The sequence below is a fragment of the Physeter macrocephalus genome, chromosome 9 (genome assembly GCF_002837175.3).
Source record: "Physeter macrocephalus isolate SW-GA chromosome 9, ASM283717v5, whole genome shotgun sequence".
Lineage (NCBI taxonomy): Eukaryota > Metazoa > Chordata > Mammalia > Artiodactyla > Physeteridae > Physeter > Physeter macrocephalus.
The window spans coordinates 23,612,113-23,626,217 of NC_041222.1; the positions used below are offsets into that span (position 1 = coordinate 23,612,113).

General features: G+C 38.8%; 1 protein-coding gene across 4 annotated transcripts in view; it reads right to left on the reverse strand.

The window, feature by feature from the left end:
- The window catches only part of TMEFF1 (transmembrane protein with EGF like and two follistatin like domains 1), a 98,162-nt gene that overhangs the window by 64,785 nt on the left and 19,272 nt on the right, over positions 1-14,105 (reverse strand). For all 4 annotated transcript variants that reach the window (XM_024126479.2, XM_028493749.2, XM_028493750.1 and 1 more), the window contains exon 2: positions 6,958-7,067. In XM_024126479.2, coding sequence (XP_023982247.1) covers positions 6,958-7,067 — 110 coding nt within the window. The remainder of the gene's footprint in view (positions 1-6,957; positions 7,068-14,105) is intronic.

Here is a 14,105-nt window from a genome sequence, read left to right on the forward strand (position 1 = left end):
TTCTTTCTCTAGTTCCTTTAGGTGTAAGATTAGATTGTTTGAGATTTTTCTTGTTTCTTGAGGTAGGATTGTATTGCTATAAACTGCCCTCTTAAAATTGCTTTTGCTGCATCCCATAGGTTTTGGATCGTCGTGTTTTTGTTGTCATTTGTCTTTAGGTATGTTTTGATTTCCTCTGATTTCTTCAGTGATTTCTTGGTTATTTAGTAACGTATTGTTTAGCCACTATGTGTTTGTTTTTTTTATGCTTTTTTCCCTGTAACTGATTTCTAATCTTAAAGCATTGTGGTCCAAAAACATGCTCATATGATTTCAATTTTCTTAAATTTACCGAGGATTGATCTGTGACCCAAGATGTGATCTATCCTGGAGAATGTTCAGTGTCCACTTGAGAAGAAAGTGTAATCTGCTGTTTTTGGATGGAATGGCCTATAAATATCAATTAAATCTATCTGGTCTATTGTGTCATTTAAAGCTTGTGTTTCCTTATTAACTCTCTGTCTGGATGTGATCTATCCTGGAGAATGTTCAGTGTCCACTTGAGAAGAAAGTGTAATCTGCTGTTTTTGGATGGAATGGCCTATAAATATCAATTAAATCTATCTGGTCTATTGTGTCATTTAAAGCTTGTGTTTCCTTATTAATTCTCTGTCTGGATGATCTGTCCATTGGTGTAAGTGAGGTGTTAAACTCCCCCATTATGACTGTGTTACTGTCGATTTCCTCTTTTATAGCTGTTAGCAGTTGCCTTATGTATTGAGGTTTATAACCATTATATCTTCTTCTTGGATTGATCCCTACTACAATTATGTAGTGTCCTTCCTTGTCTTTGTAAAATTCTTTATTTTAAAGTCTATTTTATCTGATATGAGTATTGCTACTCCAGCTTTCTTTTGATTTCCATTGGCATGGAACATCTTTTTCCATCCCCTCACTTTCAGTCTGTATATGTCCCTAGGTCTGAAGTGGGTCTCTTGTAGACAGCATATATATGGCTCTTGTTTTGGTAGCCATTCAGCGAGCCTGTGTTTTTTGGTTGGAGCACTTAATCCATTCACGTTTAAGGTAATTATCGATATGTATGTTCCTATTACCATTTTCTTAATTGTTATGGGTTTGTTTTTGTAGGTCCTTCTCTTCTCTTGTGTTTCCCGCTTAGAGAAGTTCTTTTGGCATTTGGTGTAGAGCTGGTTTGGTCGTGCTGAATTCTCTTAGCTTTTACTTGTCTGTAAAGCTTTTGATTTCTCCATCGAATCTGAATGAGATCCTTGCTGGGTAGAGTAGTCTTGGTTGTAGGTGCTTCCCTTTCATCACATTAAATATATCATGCCACTCCCTTTTGGCTTGTAGAGTTCCTGCTGAGAAATCAGCTGTTAACCTTATGGGAGTCCCCTTGTATGTTATTTGTCATTTTTCCCTTGTTGCTTTTAATAATTTTTCTTTGTCTTTAATTTTTGTCAGTTTGATTACTATGTGTCTCGGCATGTTTCTCCTTGGGTTTATCCTGCCTGGGACTCTCTGCGTTTCCTGGACTTGGGTGACTATTTCCATGTTAGGGAAGTTTTCCACTATAATCTCTTCAAATATTTTCTCAGGTCCTTTCTCTCTCTCTTCTCCTTCTGGGACCGCTATAATGTGAATGTTGGTGCATTTCATGTTGTCCTAGAGATCTCTTAGGCTGTATTCATTTCTTTTCATTCTTTTCTCTTTATTCTGTTCCACGGCAGTGAATTCCACCATTCTGTCTTCCAGGTCATTGATCCATTCTTCTGCTTCAGTTATTCTGCCACTGATTCCTTCTATTGTATTTTTCATTTCAGTTATTGTATTGTTCATCTCGTTTGTTTGTTGTTTAATTCTTCTAGGTGTTTGTTCTTTAATTCTTCTAGCTCTTTGTTAAACATTTCTTGCATCTTCTCGATCTTTGCCTCCATTCTTTTTCCAAGGTCCTGGATCATCTTCACTATCATTATTCTGAATTCTTTTTCTGGAAGGTTGCCTATCTCCACTTCATTTAGTTGTTTTCCCTCTGGTGGATGAGGCTATCTAAGAGGCTTGTGCAAGCTTCCTGATGGGAGGGACTGGTGGTGGGTAGAGCTGGGTGTTGCTCTGGTGGGCAAAGCTCAGTAAAACTTTAATCTGATTGTCTGCTGATGGGTGGGGCTGAGTTCCCTCCCTGTTGGTTGTTTGGCCTGAGGCGACCCAGCACTGGAGGCTACAGGTTCTTTGGTGGGGCAAATGGCAGACTTTGGAAGGGCTCATGCCAAGGAGTTCTTCCCAGAACTTCTGCTGCCAGTGTCCTTGTCCTCACAGTGAGCCACAGCCACCCTCTGCCTCTGCAGGAGATGCTCCAACACTAGCAGGTAGGTCTGGTTCAGTTTCCTGTGGGGTCACTGCTCCTTCCCCCTGGGTCCTGATACACACACTACTTTGTGTGTGCCCTCCAAGAGTGGAGTCTCTGTTTCTCCCAGTCCTGTAGAAGTCCTGCAATCAAATCCCACTAGCCTTCAAAGTCTGATTCTCTGGGAGTTCCTCCTCCCGTTGCTAGACCCCCAGGTTGGGAAGCCTGATGTGGAGCTCAGAACCTTCATTCCAGTGGGTGGACTTCTGTGGTATATCTGTTCTCCAGTTTGTGAGTCACCCACCCAGTGGTTATGGGATTTGATTTTATTGTGATTGCGCCCCTCCTACCATCTCATTGTGGCTTCTCCTTTGTCTTTGGACATGGGGTATCTTTTTTGGTGAGTTCCAGTGTCTTCCTGTCGATGACTGTTCAGCAGTTAGCTGTGATTCATGTGTTCTCGCAGGAGGGAGTGAGCACACATCCTTCTACTCCGCCATCTTGAACCAATCTCCTCATAAGCAAGGTTTTTAAATGAATCGAAAGATACTGCTAAAGCATCTGGCAGAGGAGTGTTTAATGGGCATGTGAGGTCATTGTTCTTAAAATGGCATGAACCTAAGTCTAACTTGAACAGATTTATAAGCTTGTAAGAAGACAGAAGTCAAAGGAAGGTTCACTCAGCAGCAGGATCAAATCACACTATAAGCCCTTAGGCAGTTTGCTCCTACAAGGCAAGCAACTTGTCTTTAAACATCCTTATATCCCTAGCAGCTAGCCTAGTGCCCAGCACAAAGTAAGCACTGGATAAATGTCTATCGATCTAAACTCCTAACTTTTATTTTCCTTTCTTGCTTGCCACAAGGTAAGAATACAAGGGATTCCAGACAGATCATGAGAAGATTCTCTAGCTGGTCAAAAGGTCAAAAAGGCTTCATAATCTTAGAGTTGCAGGGAAAGACTTTCAAAGAATGAAAAGCAGAATCATAAAGACAAATATAAATATGAAATGAAAATTTAAAACTTTATATCAGAAAATATAAACAAAATTAAAATGACACTAGGATAACTTTTTTAAAATACAGAACTCTTTTTTTGTAATCTATATAAACTAAAAGTAACCATCTCTAAGGTAAATACTATTAAGTGATTTAGTACTTAAAAGAGAAATTAAATCACCTATGTGTTTGTATAACAGAATATTTCTAGAAGGAAGTATAAGAATTAACAGATATTGCCTCTAAGAAGAGCAACTGGTATTCTAGAATGGAAGGAAGACATTTTTTCATTATATTATATATCTTATATAATGTTCTAGTTGTTTACTATGGGCATATATCACTCTTCTAAAAAATGTATCAAAATGGTACCTACATCATAGGTTCTCATGAGAGTTTATGAGTTATGTAAACTTATATATATATAAAATATTTAGAATAGTCAATGAATATAAAATGCTCAGCACAGTAAGCAATATTATAAGGACACAAATAGTATATTATATATAGTGTATACATATGTCTTCCCAAATCAACACAAGGGAAAAAGAAAATACTAAAAATAGACAAAGAATATGAAATATTAATTCACAAAAAATGGTCAATAAGTTTATGGCACATTTCCAATTTCCCTCGTAATCAAATGCAAATAAAAAAGCTTTTTCCCTTTCAGATTTATATAATTTTAAAGGATTGACAAAATCCACTACCAAGAGGTTGAAAGGAGAAAAGCAGCCTGATACATTGCTCTTGGTGAGAATGTTAATCTGTACATGAACATCTCATTGGCCCAACCATTCCACGTCAAAGAATTTAACCTAAGGAAATATAAGACAGTTGGAAGAAGGGAACAGCCCCAGTTTTCCCCATACAGGATGCCTGAAACACCAACAAAAAACCTGCAATCTTTGTGGCATGAAGAACCAAAGCCACTGGAAAGTGAGAGAGAAAATCCCAGAAAGGAGAGAGGGGGCACGGAGTCCCAGATTCTGTGGCTGACCTCTGAACCAAGCACTCATGGGGCACACTCCAAGTAGCCCAGCTAAGACTAAAAGAAATGATATTTGTGTTTCTACCCCCAATGGGAAAGACAGAGTCTGCCGTGTAAGTTCAGCCAATTTAACTGTTTCAAAAATGACAATACTCAGAGGAACATAATTCAAACACTCGAAAACATATCATTCACAATGTGTAGGATATATTCAAAATAAATATGGAAAAAAAACACAAGAAAATAAAATGCATTCTCAAATGAAAAGGCAATCAACAGAGATGATCCCTAAGATATCCCAGATGTTGAAATTGGCAAAGATTTTTAAAGCAGCAATATCTACGCTCAAGGAAAATATTCTTGTAATGAATGAAAAGACAGGAAATCTCAGATAAATAGAAACAATAAATTCTTAATAAAATACCTGAAATTAAAGACTCACTGGATGGGCAGAATGGAGAAGACAGAAGAAAGGATTAGTGACCCTTGAGATAGGTCAATAAAACTTATATAATGTGAAGAATAAGAAGAAGTAAAAGTTCATGAGGGCTTGGTATACACCATGTACACCAACACCTTCTTTAAAGGAAAGAAGCCCACTTTAGTTACTATCATTTTTAAGAAGGTTTAGGGAGAAGAAGGGCAGTCAGACACATCACCACCTATTTTTTTAACTTAATTTTTATTTTATATTAGAATATAGTTGATGTACAATTTTGTGTCAGTTTCAGGTGTACAGCAAAGTGATTCAGTTATACGTATACATATATCCAAATCCAATACCATTGATATTTTAAAAAAATTTTTATTGGAGCATAGTTGATTTACAATGTTGTGTCAGTTTCTGCTGTACAGCAAAGTGATTCAGTTATACGTATACATATATCCACTCTTTTTCAGATTCTTCTCCCATGTAGGTTATTACAGAATAGAGTTCCCTGTGCTATACAATAGGTCCATGTTGATTATCTATTTTATATATAGTAGTTACACTGGCCTGACTATTGTTACATGAGCAACCATGGAGGGGTGGGCACAAGGTTAGCTAAGCAACTTCAAAGGTGGCTAGTGTGAATAAATAGTGGATTGTAAAGTCCCTTTTGACCAAGAACAACCTTTTTGGCTGGTCAACAGTACACTCCCCAACCCTTCCTCATTTACTTAAACTTTCTACTTCTTTTAATGAAAATAAACGTGATAGTTAATAGTTTTCAAAGAGGCTTCATATTCAAGCTCCCTTTCTGATTTTAATTCTCATTACAATATCATAAAAAGGGTTGAAAATATGCCTTCTCTTTTCAGATGGATCATACAGAAACATGCCTGAAGTTAAAGGGTTACTAGAAGTAACTGACTAGCCTATGCTTTTATTCCTGATCTGTTCCCTTTCCTACCTTTAAAATCCAAAATGGTGGGTACAGTTAGAATAAGATTATGAGTTTAAAAGATTCTAGTTCCTTCCTTGTCTCATCTCAAATCCTTAATAAGGGACCATCTTGTGAACAATATTCTGAAGCCACATTATAACTTAATCACGGAAAATAAACAAAAAAAAAGAATTGAGGGAATTCCCTGGCGGTCCAGTGGTTAGGACTCTGCACTTTCACTGCCTAGGGCGCAGGTTCAATCCCTGGTCAGGGAACTAAGATCCCTTAAGCCAGGTGGCGCATCCAAAAAAAAAAAAAGAAGAAGAATTGAATGTAACACGTTTCATTTCCATTCCTTTTGTTTTTTTAAACAACAAAATCACAACTAAAACAGTATTTGAAAAGCAAAGATATTCACACTCTTGGTTTGAGGTTCCCCTTTCTAGTCCATCTCTAACCCCGATCTACCCAGAGGTACCAAATCAGTCATGTTCTTTGGCCTAAAAAGATGAAACAGCAGCAAATAAGAATGGAAGGGATGGGCTTCCCTGGTGGCGCAGTGGTTGCGCGTCCGCCTGCCGATGCAGGGGAGCCGGGTTCGCGCCCCGGTCTGGGAGGATCCCACGTGCCGCGGAGCGGCTGGGCCCGTGAAGAATGGAAGGGAAAGAGATAGACTAGAAAGAGAAGGAAATGGGAAAAAAAGGCCAACATTTTAAATAAGTGACTCTACTGCAATCTGTACTTTATTTCCTTTCAGTGACAATTATACCTTATATTTGAATAGAACTTTAATATATTTTTCAAGGCATTTTCACATTCTATTAGAGCCAGTCTGCCCCCATAATTCAAGAAAAGAAGCATGGAAGGTACAAATAAGAGCGCTTCATCTGACAAAAAAGAATCGGTGGGCTGTGAAGCCAAATTTCTTGTGGGTTCAAGGTGGTTTTTTTTTTGTTTTTTTTTTTTCTGTGTGTGTGGTATGCGGGCCTCCCTCTGTTGTGGCCTCTCCCGTTGCGGAGCACAGGCTCCGGACGCGCAGGCTCAGCAGCCATGGCTCACGGGCCCAGCCGCTCCGCGGCATGTGGGATCCTCCCAGACCGGGGCGCGAACCCGGTTCCCCTGCATCGGCAGGCGGACGCGCAACCACTGCGCCACCAGGGAAGCCCACAAGGTGTTTTAATAAGCTTTTTAATTTGAAAAATGTGTTATTACAAAATATGACAAATGTAAAAATTTTGAAAAGAGGTTTGATTTCCTTACCTGAAATTGACATGCACATTTCAAACCATCTCCATCTTCTTTACAGACTCCTCCATATTTACACGATGATTCATCACAAACCCTTATATCAGATTCCCTCACATTTAATTCTGTAAAAGAGGAAACATTGTTTCATATATATTTGTCTTTTTTATCCAAAGGTACATATATAAATAAAAGAAAAAATCCTTACACCTCATTCACAAGTATAATAATAAGACACAACATACAAAAAACAAGTTCTACATGACACAAAATGTTCAAGATTCCCCAAAGAGAGTCCTGCATAATAATATGCCTAAAAGCATATAAGGGCAAAGAAAAATAAAACTCAAAATTTCAGGATTTCACATAATTCCCAAAAATAAATCCAAAGAATCTTTATATTTTGCCTGCCAAGAGCTTAAGACAGTCTTCTTACTATTGTCTTAACGTTTTAGATTATTTTTCTAGTGTTTAAGTTACTTTTAAGGATAAAAAATAATAACTAAAAAGAATCTTGATTCTTCTGGTACCCAAAATAAGTTTTGGATCATCATTATTCACTCTAGAACAAATAAACAGTTTTAATTACAAAAGAATTATGAAGTAAGCTTGAATCTCATGCAATAGGTACATATGGAGCATTTACATGCAAAGAAAGATTCAAAATCTTTCTAAATTTAAATTTTTTAAATGACTGATTTAATTTTACTACCACAGGAAGCAGAGCCTATCAATAATACTAGTATTCTGTGGTCATTCTGTGCCTGTTCCAAAACTGTCTGTCTTATTCTGGAACTATTAAAATAATCTCTCTAGGAAACCTAATAAACTGCTTCCAGGTTAATGCTAAGTAAAGCAGCCAATCACATGGAATTGGGTGAAAACCACTACAAAGACAATTTTCATATCCTCCCTACTGGGAATGAGAGCTATAACAACAAATGCACTTACACAAAGAGTAAACAAACGGTTGCTTAAAAACTCATCCCAGTGTAGAGGTGAACTCATGAGTCTGGGAGCAGAGAGGCCTAAGTTAGCTTCTGACCCTGTGGCTCAATAGCTGAGAGACTCTGGAAAGAGCACAAGATCTCCTGCAGCTCTAGATGGAGACAAGGTCTTGGCAAACAGATCTCAGCGAGCTTTTCTCCAGCAATTCTTCATCCCTGGTTGTTTTCTACTTCTAGACTTCAAATCAGGACTCGGTGGACTGAGTCAAGGAGGTTCTACTTCTCTATCTAGTTGACCATCATTTCCTCTCTCTGCCCCACTTGTCCTCAGTGCTCTGCAATGTGTCTCAGGTCTCCTCCTCCTAGCTGACCCTCCAACGAGCTGGCAGTCAAGTACCTAAATACACAAGGAGTTGATAGTCACAGTACTTATTTGAGAAACGACTCTGCACCAAGCACTGCACTAAAGTAAGCATATGTCTATGTAACTATTGGTTACAAAAATTTTTTCTTCTTTTCCTTAAACGGATCTCAGGTGCACAAAATTGGATTGCTCCAAAGTTCAAGCATATGTGTAAAATTTTTTTTAAAAAAGATGAGTAGAAATGAAAACTACAGGAAACTAATGCAGCTGTTTTGTTGCTCTCTCTGTTTCTCTCACCATTCAAGGCACAAATGACCATCTTTCTATTCTTTCATCCTGGCTCTGGAGGCTTTATGTTCTTGGTTTTCCTCATCTCCCACTTTTTGCTTGTTCTTCCCTTCCCCCCTTAACCTCTTGCATTAGCTCCTGAGGCTCAATCTTAAGTGTGGGGGTTGCTTTTTTCAATCTGCCTACATTCCTACTGGGAATCTGCACAAGGTCCGGGTTCCAGTTACTGTCTAATGTACATTTTAAAACCCAACGAAAATAACTATATATTAATAAAGAACTGCTCTGGAAAAGAAGATAAGAATGCATAATACCTTTGCTCAACCACAGGCTTCATCAATTTAAGGGACCATAGAAATAAAAACAATTGCACAATTTGAGAAATAAAATTTAGTGTATTTCTCTTATTTCTTTTCTTTGTAGCCTTAAAGTTCACACTGGGTTCCAATACAATCACACATATCAAACAAGAAGTTTTTATTTTGTTTTTATTTTGTCCATGGGTCAAGATCATGCTCTGAGTTAAGACTTGCTATCCTGGCTTGAGATTCTTTTGAGTTGCAATGTTTTACCTGTTGCATTTTAAAAGCACAATGGGATTGCAATCTAGAGCCTAAACCCTCCCTGCCACTAAGATTCTCACATGTCTGTGAGAGTTGTTCAGGCATCTGTTTGCATGAGGGACAAAGGAACATTTTTAGAGAATAATCATCCTTACTAAAGTGAGGCAGAAAAGCTCAGCCTGATAAACAAAGCCTTGGTTGGAAAGGAGGAGTGATCCCAAGCACAGGGTGGTACCTCATCCAGACTGCCCCAAAGGGTCATCATGACAGAGACAGAGAGGCTAACAATGAGAAACTAAAGAATGCCTTTCACTAAAAACTCTGAAGCACCCAAACAATACCACTCCTGGGTATACACCTGGAGAAAACCATAATTCAAAAAGATACATGCACCCCAATGTTCACTGCAGCACTACTTACAATAGCCAGGACATGGAAGCAACCTAAATGTCCATCAACAGAGGAATGGAAAAAGAAGATGTGGTACATATATACAATGGAATATTACTCAGCCATAAAAAAGAAATTTTCCTTTTGCAGCAACATGCGTGGACCTAGAGATTGTCATACTGAGTGAAGTAAGTCAGACACAGAACGACAAATATCATATGATATTGCTTATATGTGGAATCTAAAAAAAAAAAGGTACAAATGAACTTATTTACAAAACAGAAGTAGAGTCACAAATGTAGAAAACAAACATATGGTTACCAGGGGATGCGGGGGAGGGATAAATTGGGAATTGGGATTGACATATACACACTACTACATATAAAATAGACAACTAATAAGAACCTGTTGTATATAGCACAGGGAACTCTACTCAATACTCTTGTAAGGGCCTATATGGGAAAAGAATGTAAAAAAAAAAAAAGTGGATACATGTATAACTGATTCACTTTGCTGTACACCTGAAACTAACACAACATTGTAAATCAACTATACTGCAAATTTAAAACGATTGGGATTGACATATACACATTATTATATATAAAATAGATAACGGATGAGAACCTACTATATAGTACAGGGAACTTACTCAATACTCTTGTAGGGCCTATATGGGAAAAGAATGTAAAAAAAAAAAAAGTGGATACATGTATAACTGATTCACTTTGCTGTACACCTGAAACTAACACAACATTGTAAATCAACTATACTGCAATAAAAATTAAAAACAAAAACAAACCAAAAAAAGCTCTGAGGCAACAAGACACAAAGAGCTCCACTTTGATACCCACATGACAAGATACAAGAGGGGTAGAAAAGGGGCTAGGACACCTCACCATCCCCGGCCCAGCACACCTGGGCAGGCCAGCACAAAGCCAAGAAGATAGTGGTGTCAGGCTCCAAGGTACACCTCTGATATCTAGGGGGAGGTACCAATGCACAACTTCAGGGGCAGTTAACATCACAAGAAAAACAAGACATGCTGTGTGGCAGCAGCCAGAATACATTAGTGAGCCTACATGGTACACCCTTGGGTAACTCCAAAAATAAACTCGGCAAGGAGGCAGGCATTCTGTGGGAGCTAGAGGTCCTACATTAACAGGTAAGGGTGAAAAGTCATGAAATTCTGATTATACTGGTTACTTGTCATGTTTTATTTTACACCTATCTTGCTATCAAATCCATGCTATTTTCATGTGTGTTAATGTGGTAAATGTGATTATGTAGTTAGTTGATCAGCAAGCAATTATGTATCTCCTATGTATCTAATATTATGCTAAGAATTTGGGATACACTGGAAAGAACATAACAGGGAGCTTATGATCTTGCTAACATGGAACAATAAGTGATTAATTCAATATAAATATAGTCTATAATAAGGGGGAAATTGTGTTGTACAGACCATGTTTGCTCTAGGAGTTTCAAGAAGTAGGAAATAAAAATGGATTTGAAGTATAGGGTGCAGTGTCAAAGATGGCAAGACTTGCACTGACCTTGAAAATCTAGTAAGACTTTTTCTGATTATAAAACTAATATAGATAGGATCATTACACAAAATTTAGAAATGGCATTGTTTTAATTGCCCAAAACATGTGGTAATATTAAAAGAGAAAAGAATGTTCTTATCTATGAACAACATAAGTGAAAGCAGAGACACAAATAATTTAATAGTATGCATAAATATTAATTATCAGTGGTTCCCAAACCATGTTCCTTAGGAAAACTAGTGTCCTAGACTATAGTGTGCCTTCATTAAAATCAAGCAGAATTTCAGTTTCTCATTTGAAAGGAAAAACTTCAATGGAGAGAATTTTCTCATTTTAAATGAGTTTTTTTCACTTAGATTTCTTAAACCCTCACTATCTGAGATTACTTCCTTGCTAGCTGTCAACAAAACCAATGTTCAACAAATAAAAAAGAATATTAATAGAAAAATTCCAACAGTGTTTTTTTTTTTTAATGTATCTTTTTTCTTTTTTGGCTACATTGGGTCTTTGTTGCTGCACACAGGCTTTCTCTAGATGCGGCGAGTGGGGGTTACCCTTTGTTGCGGTGTGCAGGCTTCTCATTGTGGTGGCTTCTCTTGTTGCAGAGCACGGCATCTAGACCGCAGGCTCAGGAGTTGTGGCACACAGGCTTAGCTGCTCCGCGGCACGTGGGATCTTCCCCCAACAGGGCTCGAACCCGTGTCCCCTGCATTGGCAGGTGGATTTTTAACCACTGTGCCACCAGGGAAGTCCTCCAACAGTGTTTTATGAGAACACAAGATCATGAATGTCACAAGCTCACGAACATACACTTTAAATTGTTTTGTCATTGTGGCTGTGGTGGCTAATTGCCTACTTTGGATCTATTCTCTCCTTCTTACTTAGTAAGGGAACCCCAATTTTGTTCTGGGAAACAAGGTACTCAGCTAAGTAATCTATTTCCCCAAATCCCTTGCTGTGTACCACAGTTGATATATAAGCACTGTCCATTCCTCCTTCCTTCTTCCATTCTTTGTTCTGTTTGGAAAGTAAACCTCTTGCCTAAGGTTGTGGAAACCATCTTACATGCGTGAAGGTGAAAGCTACGAGCTAAAGATGGTAGACCAGACAGACAGAAGCAAGAGTGTGAAGAGAATTATGGAACCACCACACCCACCCTGGATTTCAGCCCTCCAGACTTACTGTTACGGGAAATGAACACATAAAGTCCTTATCATTTAAGCCACTATTGGTCAGGTCACTGATACATATAAATTAAAGACAATCCTGACATAATGATTGCATGTAAATTTAAGATAAACATTTCTAAGGAAAGTCTTAAATAATCTGGTGCTACATCAGTTTACATGATAAAATTACATTATCAAGAGCATCATGACTTTCTGGTGCCCTGATTCCTCCCAAATTTGAGAACTACTGCCTTAGCTCAAACTCAGTATAGAAGGAATTCTATATTGGGATCATCTTCTTAATGTTCTTTTCAAGTATTCTGTTCAGTACCAGGCATCAAGAGGGCACTCTACTACCTGTCAGTGATGATGATGATTACACACCTGCCTTCCTGAGCCCAAAATGGAAATTCAGCAAAAAGGATGAGCCATTTCTAAGGCCCTCAAAACTCAGTTGTCCCAAAAGAAATATTTTACACACGGACTCACTCAGCAGAGTGGCTCAAAACAGAAATACTTTACTCTGGTTACAAATGTGCCAGTCATATAATTCTCTAAATGTAAAACTTGTCTCAATTTTCATTAACATTTCAAAGCTGGGGAACAATACACAGTAAGGGAAGGAACCCTACTTATTGTGAACCTGAACTGCCAGAATCCCCAACTTTTGGCAGCACTAACTAGGTTCAGGCTGTAGTTCAAAATGAGACCTATTAGCACTCCAGAATGATGTGACTTTCCTACCACCTTTTCAATTAAATAGAAGGTAGTTGGAGGATCTTATGAGTTAGCTAGTAATTACAGGAGCCAAAAGTGAATTAACTTTGGAAATGTTATGACAGAATTCAGGGCTTCTCAATCTCGGCACTACTGACATTTTGGGTTAGCTACTTCTTTGTTGGGGGCGGGTGCTATCCTGTTCGCTGCAGGATGTTCAGCAACATCCCTGACCTCCACCCACTAGATGCCAGTAGGACCAGCTGTAACAACCAAAAATGTCTCAACATTACAAAACGTCCCCTAGGGAACAAAATCACCCCCAGGTTAGATCCACTATAAAAGATAAAATGAAAGGCTTTGCATTTAATTCTCTAACACAATCATTATAAAGAAAGTGAGTCAAATAAGCAGCAATCTGCAAGATCTCTGCACATTACTATGGCTGTTTTTCATTTCAATAGGAGCACCTAAATATATTGCCTCCAAGTTTATGTCAAGTCCTGGCTCAGAGTGGGTGCCCCTCCTTCAACAATGTCTTAACCTCTAGAAAGCCTGGCTTCTTCCCCCTTCATATCAAAACTCTATCAAAGGTCAACATGACCTCTATTCTAAAGATCCATACCTTTTTTCTTAGCCTTACAACTCTTTTCTTGACCTTTCTACAGCAGTTGACACACTTGGCCTCCCCTTCCAAACTAATAATCTTGATTATCCCCCCAACTCTCCGACCACTTCCCTTTAAATCACTCCTTTCCCCTTCTCCTACTGCTCAGTCCATGTCACTCTTAGAATTTATTCCCAATTTAATCAACTCTCCAGATTAACCAAAGTGTGCTTTTCTCTGTAAAACATACAAACCAATGCCCGTGGCTCAATGAATCCTCAAGGCTACTAGGTCACTCTCTAGAACATTCATGAGTACTTTAGCTCCAACCAGGAGAGCAGCTCTTGTACTTCAAGAGTCAGTTATGGGGCTTCCCTGGTGGCGCAGTGGTTGAGAGTCCACCTGCCGATGCAGGGGACACGGGTTCGTGCCCCGGTCCAGGAAGATCCCACATGCCGCGGAGCGGCTGGGCCCGTGAGCCATGGCCGCCGAGCCTGCGCGTCCGGAGCCTGTGCTCCGCAACGGGAGAGGCCACAGCAATGAGAGGCCCACGTACCTGCGGAGCACAGGC